At 40.5% G+C, this 13,240-nt stretch overlaps 1 protein-coding gene across 1 annotated transcript in view; it reads right to left on the reverse strand.

Moving 5' to 3' along the window:
* Positions 1-990: 990 nt before the first annotated feature.
* Positions 991-13,240, reverse strand: part of LOC145412779 (RNA cytidine acetyltransferase-like) — a 28,769-nt gene continuing 16,519 nt past the window's right edge. Inside the window, exons 9-20 of the mRNA XM_080282557.1 lie at positions 11,294-11,412; positions 10,233-10,398; positions 9,364-9,562; positions 8,394-8,567; positions 7,473-7,608; positions 6,896-7,040; positions 6,155-6,375; positions 4,752-4,924; positions 3,605-3,844; positions 2,811-2,965; positions 1,793-1,907; positions 991-1,131 (exon numbers count right to left, since the gene is read on the reverse strand). Of these exons, the coding sequence (XP_080138683.1) occupies positions 1,123-1,131; positions 1,793-1,907; positions 2,811-2,965; positions 3,605-3,844; positions 4,752-4,924; positions 6,155-6,375; positions 6,896-7,040; positions 7,473-7,608; positions 8,394-8,567; positions 9,364-9,562; positions 10,233-10,398; positions 11,294-11,412 (1,852 nt within the window). The 3' untranslated portion in view covers positions 991-1,122. The remainder of the gene's footprint in view (positions 1,132-1,792; positions 1,908-2,810; positions 2,966-3,604; positions 3,845-4,751; positions 4,925-6,154; positions 6,376-6,895; positions 7,041-7,472; positions 7,609-8,393; positions 8,568-9,363; positions 9,563-10,232; positions 10,399-11,293; positions 11,413-13,240) is intronic.

Consider the following 13,240-nt stretch of genomic DNA (forward strand, 5'->3'; position numbering starts at 1 on the left):
CACACACTCATCCACCATATCCCTCCACCTTCTCCCTGGCCTACCTCGCCTCCTTCCTCCTTCAGATTCGCTCAAATATACCTTTTTCATCACTCTATCAGTATTCATTCTCTCCACATGACCATACCATCTCAGTACACTCTCTTTGAGTCTGGTGACCATAGACTTGCTGATACAGTATATAAAAAATGATATGCCAAGTATATATATATAATCTGTCTTCTCTACTAGTGAACTGGTGGAGCTGTAGTGTGTCTGTAATGATGCTAAGCTTCAAAGGTCAACAAACATTCTCAGGTATAAAGTCATTACAATCAATCTGATTCTCCTTTCTGCTGATATATAAATGGGATGGGAAGGATCCAGTAATAGATGCAGTAAGGCATAAAACTAGCCAAGTTGTTTACAATGTTCCCAATGATATAAGCCAAACAACAATTCAAACATCATTCCAGTCTAAAGTTGCAGTTCTAAGACTCAGGCAAAACAATCGTGATTGTGGTACAAATCTGTTTCAGCAACTACAATATCAAGAATGCAATCCATTTTTATTCTCTATCAATTCTTTTCCTTCATGAACTTTCATACTTCGCTTTCTCACACACAATGTGTGTAATACCACTAGCGACCCAGCCTTTTCTTGGCTTGCTTATGCCTCTGTCCAGTCTCAGACTAACATATTATCCCTGGGATAGGGGGAACTCCCCTGGAAATCCTTAGGCTCAACTGGGGATGGGGAGAGAGAATACTACCTCTGTATTCCCTGCAGGTCATAGAAGGCGACTAAAAGGGAGGGGTTGGGTGGGCTGGGAATCTCCTTACTCTCTAGACACCTATCCAGACAAGGTGAAGACAGCTCAGGCATACAGAACACAACATACAAAAGAACAGAACCATCAAGTGACAACTGAGATCCTGTTGCCAGCTTTTTCCTTTCTTCACTTCATGTTTCATAAGGAATATCATATTCAGAAGTCTTATGTTCTTAGCCTTTACTTTCAATAATAACTTATAATGATATTAACAGAAGTTCTGTTTTGCATGGAGACTGCAACAAAGGACAACTGTCAACTGACTGGCCACTTTCAGAGGCCAGTCTAACACCTGGATGAGACCTGCAGCTCAGCAATCCTGTAAAGAAAAAGATGATAAACAATCACCTGAATGAAACACATCTATTTACATTAAGCCTACATCTGTGATGTGTGCCGTACAAAGAGGAAAAAATTACATAGGGAAAACGCTTTTAAGCAATTCTCGGTGTTTATATCATCATCTCACTGTATTAGTTCACTGTATAACAAAAGCTTCACTCAGTTTTCCATTTTCTGTTTAATATGGCAGTTTGTCTGTTCCATCCCAGACCAGTATGTCTGCAGTTTTCAGCTCCATCTTATTTTGTCAATCTTTTCCTCTTATTCCAGCTTTTGGATGCAGTTCTGTTAACCTAACTGTCTATCAGTTATCTGTTTTATGAAGGAGGCAACCACACCAAGGCCATTTTTGCAATAGAATGACCATAAGTTTGAATGTGCAATTATCTGCTCTTCATATTAATAAGGCTTAACACTGTAGAATAAATCCACATGCTAATATCTGCCTGAAGGATATGTCATTTATTTTGCAATAAAATCCTACAGCACAAAGGCAGAGTATAGCAGCACAGTAGTAACACTGACCAAGTCCTTTGGGTAGTATTCAGGACATGCAATAATTTCATACTATCTATGATGCTGGAAGGATCTGACCCAGAGATACTACTGGAACAACTGTGCTCAAAATTCCTACTAACCTTCAGTAATTTTCTTTTCTTTTCCTTTTTGCCTTTCTTCTTATCATTCTTGTTTGATGGTGGCTGTAGCTCCCGTTCAAGTTCCTCCTCAGTCATCTTTGCTGGCCTCTTGTTACTGAAGAGAAAGTAACATCATCATCATCATCATGCCAACCCTATTCATGAACTATTTATTATGCCTTCATTGTAATGCAGCCTATCACACCACAACACACTAACATCCTGCACCTCACTCCATTGCACAAACAATCTAACATCACCTCAACAAAATCTCTCTAAGACCACCTGCCCGGTGGTAGTTCCCTACAGTCCACTGGGTTCATGTCCAGATGAGCGTGGGACCATAACATCAGTTAAACAATATCAGAATTACAACCTGAAGAGCTTGCTAGTGCGTGAGTCAGAATGTTCGAGTTAGTTGGGGCTTCTCTCTCTCTCTCTCCCCCCCCCCACACACACACAAACACACACACACACACACACTTTGTAGTGCTGACTAGTGGAGTTTCAATTTAAGTAATGCCACCAAGGGAGGGGGTTCATCACCTACCCTCAAATGTACTGGACTACGCTAGCCTTCCCTAGGGCCCTGCACCTCAAGGGTAATAATACAGAAATGGCTGTAACCACTTACAATGCTGAAAAATAACAAATTGGTTTAGTGGGTTTAGGTAATTACTCACATAATGCTGCCCAGGGAAGGGTGACAGCACTATGGCTTTAAGTGTCGGAAATGTGCATTCTAGCCCTGAGCCTATAGTTCCTGATAAAAAGGGACAATGAAGGACTGGATGATGGACGAATCGATGAATATTTATTTACTTATTTTTTGTTATTTTTTTATTTTTAATAATACCATCACAGCCCAATGCTGAAGGACTGCTACCAGGTTACACAAATATTCCTTAACTCATTCCTAGAATGGATCATGGTGGTCTGCAGGAAAATGACAACTTCAGCTTGCAGTTCACCAGGTTCTTATTAAGAAGAGACTGGGACCATAACAAGTGTGACTCACCTCTTGATGCTGACAGTGCTGCTACCACCCTCTTTTAGTGCCATCTGCCATGCTGCCTCATCACCCTGGATGGCAAACTTCCTGATGTCTCCCAACATGCTGGTGCTCACAAAGTCCTCATTAGCTCGCTTTTTAGACTCCTGATGCTCATAGTCCTGAGACCAAGAATGAATACCATACAAGATTAAACAGCTGATGACACTAAACATACTAAGCTTACTGTTTAGACTCAGAGCAATGGAGAAGAAGAATACATATGAGACTAAATACACTGCAATAAAACTTGATCAGTTCACTTTTTAGCATCCTGGTGCTCATCAGCTTGCAAACAAGAATGCACATGAGAACAAAACATAGTACAAATAGGTGTTACATATTGCAAATGGAGGAAGCACTTACCAGTATGTACAACTGGCTTTTGCCTATGGGCCTGTGGGGTGGAGGTATGAATTCTGAAGACTTATATGATGTACAGCACGATTCACTGAGCACTGTTGACAATTTTCTTACATTTGTGTTTCCTCTTTCTATTTCCTAATCTATCCATCCCATTTACTTGGAGGAAGCACATGATCATAACACACTTCAAAGGTCAGTAGAAGCTTTCTGTAAATTTTTCCACTAACAAAAAATTGTCATTCAAAATATCTTCTACAGACAGGAAAAAAGTTCCATGACATTTACAATTCTTCTTGTGGCAGAATATAAAATTGATTCAGCCCCCAGAATTACCTCTCAGGTCAAGATGCTGCAATTATTATCTTGATGTTGCAAAACCAATTAGCAACTCTCACCTCTGCTGCTTCTTCAAGATCCTGGTCAAGTGAAATGGACACTGGAACAAAGTCATTAAGTGCAGCTGTAGACTGCAGAAGGGGTTTGGCTAGAGCAGCCTCCTGAATGCCTGATAATGTCTTCAATAAACGACGAATGGCTCGGTTAAACTGACCAAGAGCTGACTCCACAGGCAGGTCCAGAGACTTTATTACTTCATCCAGACTCTTCATCTGAAGTCCCATACCCAACAACAGGCTCTGGATAAAAGTTAAAGGTAACGTCAGATGTACAGCTGTGTAATGAAATGTAAAATCAGCATAAAATGAAGATAATACAATAATGAAGTGCTATTTGCCAAAAAACAAAAATCACTAAACATTAAAGATAGTAACACAATATTAAAGTCTGATCATAATAACAGGTTCTACTGCTCTGAAAAATATATATAATCCTTTCGGGTCGCAAACAGGTCCGTACACCCAGTCTGAAAAATCGCATTTTTTAGCAAAAAAATCAAAGTTTATAAATTAAAAAGAAAAATAATAATATTCACGCATAAGGAACTAATACACATCTGTCTACAAAATATAAGGGCTCTACTGACCATACAAGAGCCGTAATAATGATGGGAAGTTGCATAGCAAGTGGTGTGTGATGTCACAAATACCGGTAAATGCATTTCTGTACACAAAATGATAGAGAAACTCTCCTACTAATCTAAAATCATAAATTCAAGTTATATCTTCTCAAATGGATCGTCCAATACCCAGGAAATGAGATAACATTGGGAGAAATTCTGATAACATTCACCAGATTCCCGCCACAGTTTTCCGACGCACTCAAATAGGTAAGCCAGGAGACCCATATCGATAAAGCCGCGATTGTGGCCAGGAGACCTGAAAGGGCTAAATACATAATACCAGACATAAACTCACAAAATGAGCTAAAGAACTTAGTTACAGAAGTCATTGACCATAAGTACTTTAGTCTCTAATTTTTTGTTATCCTGTACACTGTTTCAAGCAATCTATTCTGATTTCTAAACTGAAAATTTAGGTGGTATATAAAGACAAGGTTGTTAGTGATGATGATGATGATGATGATTATTTTCAATGTTAGCTGGAATATGCTAGAAGGCCTAGAAGCTTATAGCCATGATCTTACAGACTGCAGGGCTGAGAGGTGGACAGAGGGGAGCCTATGTGAGAAGAACAAAATGGCCAGGCTGGGCAAGAGGTCGGTGATGAGGTGTCGGTCAGCCAGATTTTTAGAGTATCGATCCAGACGCTGTAAGTCGTGACCAGACACCACCCCTCGGACATCACGCCACTCTACCTCTGTTTGAGTACAGGGATAAAACATTACTACAGGGCCTATATTCCTATCAGGTCAGTAGCCTTTCCATACTTTTTTACTTTAAACTTGGCCTAAAACTGCCATCTTTCCAACTTGAATGCTGAGTTGTAACATGAGATTATCATTAGAATACGATGCTAGTCATGGAACACGGGAAGAATGTACACCCACAGTACTCTCCTCTTCTGCCCAAAAATTTTGCAAAATAAGCCACTTTCTGGTGAATGAATTATAATCTCCCCTCCTTGATCATAGTACAACCTAATGTTCTATTTTAAGCTACAGTAAAACCTCGATATAACGGACTTCAATAGACTGGAATTCACTTTTATTGGAATCGAGGAACTACCAGACTGAATTCTTATATGTTGGAAAAAGTCCAATAAGGCCAGAAGCAGTCCAATGAACTGTCCGGACTGCCTGACCACTTCAGCTACGTTCACCACAATAAGGTAAATAACAGACATCTTTATCAGTGTGCAATACAGTATTATTATTCATTTTGTGCCATGTGATTATTGTAGTGAATGTATAATACAGTACAGTGCTGCAATGTTATGTTAAAACAGTTTAAAACCCATTGGTGCAATCCGGACTAATGTCTGATATCTCGGAAAAAGCCCGAGTTAGCAGGAGGAAGTCTGGATCTCGCTTTTATCGGAATTCGCTTTTATTGGAAATTCGCTTGATTTCAGAATGGTTTGGGCCCCAATTAGTCCGTTACAATGAGGTTTTACTTATTCTTGTGATTTAAAACATGCCAGTGAGACACAAATCCTATATTTACATCAGTACACTACAGTAGGCCCTCCACATTCGCAGGGGTTAGGGGACACAGACCCCCGCGAATGTGAAACTTCCACGAATGTTTGGTGCACCCTCCCATAAATGCCTCTATAGCCACAAATCACCCCCTGTGAGCAAGTGCACACATCCTGTACCTAATAAACCATATCTGGGACCTAAAAGCAGCATAAAATATCACTAATAGCTGATGACCTGTGGGCAAGTCATCAGCTACATATATGCCTCCAACTACATATATACCCCAGCTTCCTGCAATCATACCCATTAAATTCAGTCTTGGCTCCACAGAGGGGCAATCCACGAATCTTTGAAGCCCATGAAAGTTGATTCCAAGAATGTGGAGGACCTACTGTATTAAAGTACCGGGTATATACCGGTACTGTACTAGTATCAGTGGTGCTTACCTTTATTAGGGAGTGTAGTGTCATGAGCCTTTATCACCTCCAGTGCAAGTATTGGGTCTAGGTCACTAAGAGGGCCCCCTAACAAAGACAGGAACCTCTTGATGAATTCTTGAGAAGGTCCATCAATCCATGCACTGCCTTTCCCAACACTCCTCTCACTGTCTTTGAGAGGATGCACCATCACACAACTGTGCTCACCTGTCACTTTGTTGCGCACTTGACTGTTGAGGTAAATTGTGATCTGTTAAAATATTGTCTACTTCAGTATTGAAGAAACTCATCCAAAACACAATTATGTACTGTAGCTGGAAAATCATCACCATCACCAACCTGATCCTTACTCCCATGTAAAGATAGGGTGAGGTAGGATCCAAAATCAAGTACATTACCATACAAAAGTACTGTACTGTATATAAAAGAACTATCAACACTAGCAATACAATTACTGTATGCTCATATCATTAGAGTCCTTAGAATCCTGGTTCCACCTCACAAGCTTGTTTTTTTTTTTTTTTTTTTTTTTTTTTTTTTTTTTTACCAGCCCCTATGTTTCTCACAAGCTTGGATATATTTTTTTGGATACATTTTTATTATTATTTATATTTATTTTTATTTAAAAAAAAAAAAAAAAAAAAAAAAAAAAAAAGAATGCCAGAGACAATGGACAGACAGACTGACTGTCAGATAAACAGACAGCTACATTTACACTCTACTGACTAAGCTATGTCTAAGTCTTTTCACCTGATGTACAAAGGGATGTAGCCAGCCCGTGACCAGAACTTGAGGAGAGGGAGTGTTAGGCCATATGACACACTCAGGTAGTCCACATTCTCATGGGCTGCTTCACTCAGCTTCAGCAACAATGGGTCACTGCTCTTACGTGGAACTGTTGATGATGAAATTTGGGGTGAAGATCTGGGGGACCTTTCAGGATATGATGTGTTATTATGAGATTAAGTTCCTGTTATAATGATTTCAGTATGTGAATAGCCAGTCTTTACTTCAGTCCAGGATGCATGCTGCTGATGTGCTACAATAAAGAAAACACATTAATGTGAGGAATGCTTGAAAAAATTTAAGTTGATCAAGAGCAACTTTAGTGAAAAAGGTGTTAATTTATCAGGAAGTTTTTCATTGTGAAACAATAAGTGATAACTACTGTACAATCTATCCATTTATCCATCCATACTAAAATTATGCACTGGTAGCTGATATCCATACAGTAAAATTCTAATTGGTACATTCCTTTTCCTATACAACAGTGAAAATGTCTGACGGTGAACTATGTGCAGCAACTAAAAGTCACACAGTAAACTACCAATGATATCTGAGTCAGTGGCTGGGTCAGGCTCCTTGGGAGTGGTGTCTGGTTTCTTTACATCATCCAGGTCAACATGTTGCCCTGTGTAGTGTTCCCTCACGAGGGTAATTGCTCGAGATCCATAACCCATTGACTGAAACAAAAACAGCAAGTCTAAGCTCAAGTTAGTTTGGAGGAGATAACGGGAAGATAATTTAAAAAAAAACATTTAATGTACATGGTTTATATTTACAGCTGTAATGACAAAATGCTACTTGAAGATAGCATGTGTTTTCTTCAGGAATGACTATACTGGGTCTGGCATGGTGCACCTGTTAGTTTTCTATTGGCTGGAAAACATGATCTCAAATATGGTATGGTAGTAAGGTATACTGTACTGTAACTAAACATTCATTCATTCAACATCTAATCCTGTGCTGCCCCATAAGGAGCGTCGAAGCCCGGGGATAAGCAAGTCGGTCCTGACATTTAAGATAAGAGTGACCAGCCTCACTCATCTCTGAGTGGCAGTACATGAGCAATAAACCCCAACCACCCCTTGGATATAAACCTGCACAGGTTCAATCCGATTGGAACACCTTAATTACCCACTAAACCACCAAGTGCCATAATCTGGTTATTTGGTTACCACCCAGTGTAATAAATGGCTTCCTGGTGTACAGAAAACCATGTGGCTTGTCACCCACTGTAGAGGCACCTGTAGACCGAAGGAAGATGAGAGAATGAAAGAAAGACAGCAGAAGATGACACACACAAAATTACTCGAACAGATGAGCTGTGTCTATTTTGGAAAGCAACTGTATGAAGATATACAAAAACATGATAACATACTTCTGCATTTACAAATTTTGAGAATGAAATGGATGGCATTATCTAATGACCACACACACACAATCTTCTATTCTTTCTAACTTTTACCTGATAGTCTGGGTGTGTGGCAACTCTGATAACTCTGAGTCCTGTGTGCTGAGTGAGGGACGAGTCAAGGAACTGTGAGGCTAGAGTCCAGGGAACCAGGTCCCCGGCAGGACGTTCACCACGTCGCCTGATGGCCTCAGATACTTCCACAGGTATTCCACCTTCTACACATACCTGCATGAAGCAAGGAAAAGGATGTTTTAGCTTTACATCATCACCATCCATATTTTTTTTCCCACCTAAGGATGATAATTCATTCATTCATCCAGTGTTGCCTCATAAGGAGCGTAGAAGCCTGCAGCTAGGCAAGTTGGTCCTAACATTTAAGATGAAAGTCACCAGCTTCACTCATCGCTGACTGGCATCACATGAGCAATAAACCCCAACCGTCCCTTGGATAAAAACCTGCACTGGCTCAATCCGAATGGAGTGCCTTAATTACCCACTAAACCACTAGGCGCCACAATTTGGTTATATGGTCACCACCCAACACAGTAAATGGTTTCCCAGTACACAGAAAACCACTTGGCTTGTCACTCAGTGTAGAGTCACCCATTGACAGAAGGAAGAGATAGGAATGTAGGTAAGAAAGGCAGAAGAGGAAGGAAGGAAAGAATTAAGGTAAGAAAGGCAGAGAGGAAGGAAGGAAGAGAGGAAAAGGCAGGCACCCGAGAGCAGCACCACATTGAGTGAGTGGATGGTGGGCACCCCCACCTACAAAATGATAATTACAACAGCGCTACAATTCTACCACACAAACTTTCAGTTTACCTATTAATTTATTCACCTGTCACTCCTTTTCACACTACTGTACTTTCCCTTTTGTGTAACACAAAGGCTACAAAAAGAATTCAGGATGGATTATGATAAACAATACACTGTATCATCTATGATAATGATAATGCAAAACAATATTTATTAGCTATACATATATAAAATTCTCAATGCAAAAATTTTTTGAGCATCTGACCTGAACAACAGCCAAAACTTGAGGTAACGAGGACATGCCAGGAAGAACAGGTGGCAGAAGAACATAAAGGCGGTGAGCTGGGGCATCACTTAGCACCTGTAGGTCGTCTGGTGAGTTTCGGTAATGGGACGCAGCCAAAAGCCACATCACCTCACCCAGCAAAGCCTCACTCTCACTGTGGCCACTGAACAACACACTTCTGCACAAAGAAAACAAAGGTGTACAATTCCTAGTTATGAACATGCTTGTTGTAAAGTCTTGTAATCACATCCTGCTATACAGTAACATAATATCTTTATATATCATACAATACCTCTATAACTGAAACTACTGGAATATAGTATGAGTACTCTACATTCACATATGCTTTTCAGTAAAAAATTTAAAGCAATAAAATGGATATCTTGAATATTTCCTCTATACTTAACCACAAAAAGATATCACTCTGCCCTTCAGGGATAAATTATACAAAGAATGAATATTAATGCTTATGAATTGTGCAACTCCATGCTGCAGGTTTAGTTACATTTGTTTCCTATTATATACATTAATTACACCAAATCACTTGAAAAGCAGTGATACAAGAATTCTGTTAACAGTTTTCACATATACTCTCTCCATTTTGGAACCATGACAACATGATGAAGGATATTTTGAACCACAATATGCAGTATTGTAAAGAGCCAGGCCCCCAAGCATGCTGAACTAAAGATGTTACGCACGTTCTTCAGTACAGTACATGAAATTGTTTCCTACTGTACAACTACCAGCACTTGTAATTAAACCCAGCCTACCTATAACCCCTCTCCTGTATTCTGTAAAGTAGGATGAAGTATTGGGTAAATGTTAAAACGTAGTGATTAATATACCTGTTGACTTGGTAGAGGGAGCAATGCTGTGGAGGAGGACAAGATGGAGCATGAAGTGATGAACTGGGAGGAACCAGACACAACACTCGGTGCAGCCAGGCCTCCACAGGATCACCAAGGCCATAACGTACACTCTCATCCAGCGTCACCTCATGTAGTGTGCGATCTACAAGGAGAATGAGAAATGTAAGACAGTACTGTAGTCAGCTGATTAGATTATATGACCCTGATTTCCATATGCTATCATCATGATTTTACTTACAAATAATAAAGAAGAAGGACAAAAACGAGAGCACAGTAAATTCTCAAATATCCAGCATAATTCAGCCAAGCCCTATACCAGTTAAAGTAAAATGCTGGATACTACATATTACCCCCCATCGGCTCAATATTCAGCGTCATGCCAAATACTGTGTTACTATCTGACTCAAAACTCTATCCTAGAAACTTTCCCAAGAATAAATGAAGAAAATTAAGTATAAAATACAATAAAGTAACGATACAATATAGTAATACAGTGATACGGGGCTGGTTGGCTACTGTTTACAAACCGACTGATATACCTCAATGCCAGACATTGCATAAAACTGACAGTTATGCCCCGTTTGTGTTGGATATTGTATAATTTCCTGGATAATGCTTTAACAAAACTGAGCTGGAGGGACAGGTATTGCTTTGGGACAGACACTGTGACAAAGGATAATTGAGAGTTTACTATATTGTAGTAGTAGTAGTAGTAGTTGCAACCCAAGTAACAGCAGTAGTTGCAGCCCTGACACCACAAAAGTGGGAGAACTACCAATGGCATGCCCAGTAAAATGGGTCACACATTTCATTCACACATTACCTAAGACACAAGCATCAGTACAGCATAACCTTTTTTTAAAATATACATACATGTAAACCTCACATACACATTAAGCATTTAAAAACAACACTATTCACATCTTCGCTATGCAGTGAAGATATCATAATCATCGTCATTATTCTGACCCCTTTTCCTACACAATGATGGGTCACAGCAGAATTAATATCTACTATTACTGAGACCAACCCCTCACTTGACAGTGCTGAAGTCTGAGTGGCACTGGTGGCAACAGCAACAGCTCCTGAGGCACAAGTCTGCTCTCTCAGTTGCTGCAGAAGTTTCAAGGACAGTGATCGGCCAGTGCCCTCATACCTGCATGACATTATAGAATACAGTTTTTTTATTTTCACTATGACCATCATAATTATCCTGGCCCAAAATCCCATTATAACAGAATGGATTTACTATCTTAGACTTGTTTGCATTTATGTAACGGTAACATCATCATCATCATTCGGACCTCCTTTCCCACCCTAGGACGGGATGAGGAGTAGCAAGTCTGCCCAGTTTAACGGGCCATGGTTCCATTCATTCATCACTCACGCCCACGGAATCCTGGCTCCATCTGATAGGCCAAATGGTTCGCCATGTACTGTAGCTCCATTTTTGTTTTCAATTTTTAAGGCTCCAACATGCTTGAATGCATTGGCCTTGGCCACCTAATGGCAATTCTCCATGCTGCTCGATCTCTGGCAGCTTCCCCATTTCTTCCCCTATCCCTGAGGTCACACTCAATGACCTTGTTCCAGGTCTTTTTCGGTCTACCTCTCGCTACCCTACCCCTAATATTAACACTTCTCACTTTCTGCACCCAATTATCATCCCCCATCCTCTCCATTTGCCCAAACCTCTTAATCTACCTCTCCTCATCACAACACCGATACACTCCAGTCCCATCCTACTTCTCAATGCTTCTGTCATAAACCTAATCCCCCCAGGCCTTGCACTCAGGGACACACTGCACATCCGCCTAATCATTGCCATTTCTATACGTCTGAGTATGCGAATATCCTCTTCCTTTACTGCCCAGGTCTCACTACCATACTGCATTACACTCCTAACACATGCTGCATACAAAGATCCCTTAGCACAGAGGAAGAGCCCTCTCAATGTCAGGAGAGGCAACAGCTCCCTGAACTTCTTCCATCCACTCCTCACTCACTCTAGCCACAGAGTTAGTAGCCCCACCTCCAGCACATAACATGTCTCCCAAATAACAAAACTCTTCCACACACTCAGGGAACTCACCGCAATTTCAGTCCCTTCACGCCTGGCATTCTCCACATGCTCTCCCCACATCACACATATGAAATCAGCATTATCTCACAGTCTACCTCTAATACCACTGCATCTCTTATGCAACCACTCATCACAAACACTGCACAAGATGGAATTACTTCCCACGCCCTTCATATGGCTTCATATATACTTATCCAATAGAGTCAATGTAACTGTTAAGTAAAAAAACAGGGAAGACTATGAATTCTGTACCTGCTCAATATTAAGGAGAATTATCCTAATGTAGCAACATTTAAAAAAAAAAAAAAAAAAAAAAAAAGGACAGAGTAGTCAATAAAGTCCACCATTATTTTACTCATTCACTCATCATCTAATTCAGTGTTGCCCCATGAGGGGCAAAGAAGCCCAGGGCTAGGCATGTTGGTCCTGACATTTGAGATGAAAGTGACCAGCCTCACTCATCCCTGAGTGGCATTATGTGAGCAACAGACCCCAACCACCTCTTGGATATAAACCTGCACTGGCTCAATCCGTCTGGAGCGCCTTAATTACCCACTAAACCACCAGGCGACATAATTTGGCTATGTAGTTAACACCCAGCGTAGTAAATGGCTTCCTGGTGTACAGGAAACAATTTGACTGGTCACTCAGTGCGGAGCCACCCATAGACAGAAGGAAGAGGAAAGAATGAATGAAAGAAAGCCAGAAGAGAAAAGAATGATGGAAGAGAGGAAAGGGCAGGCACCTGAGAGCAGCATTACATCGAGTGAGTGGATGGTGAATGCCCCCACCTACCACCCCAGTATTATTTATTCAGTTTTTAATGCACACATGACATTCCTACACAAAGCTGAAAAAAAAGAAAGTCAAAGTCAAAATCAGCTTGTTTTGAGATATTTGG

Source organism: Coenobita brevimanus, chromosome 94 (assembly GCF_032717465.1).
Source record: "Coenobita brevimanus isolate Jiangsu-jjx chromosome 94, ASM3271746v2, whole genome shotgun sequence".
NCBI classification, from domain to species: domain Eukaryota; kingdom Metazoa; phylum Arthropoda; class Malacostraca; order Decapoda; family Coenobitidae; genus Coenobita; species Coenobita brevimanus.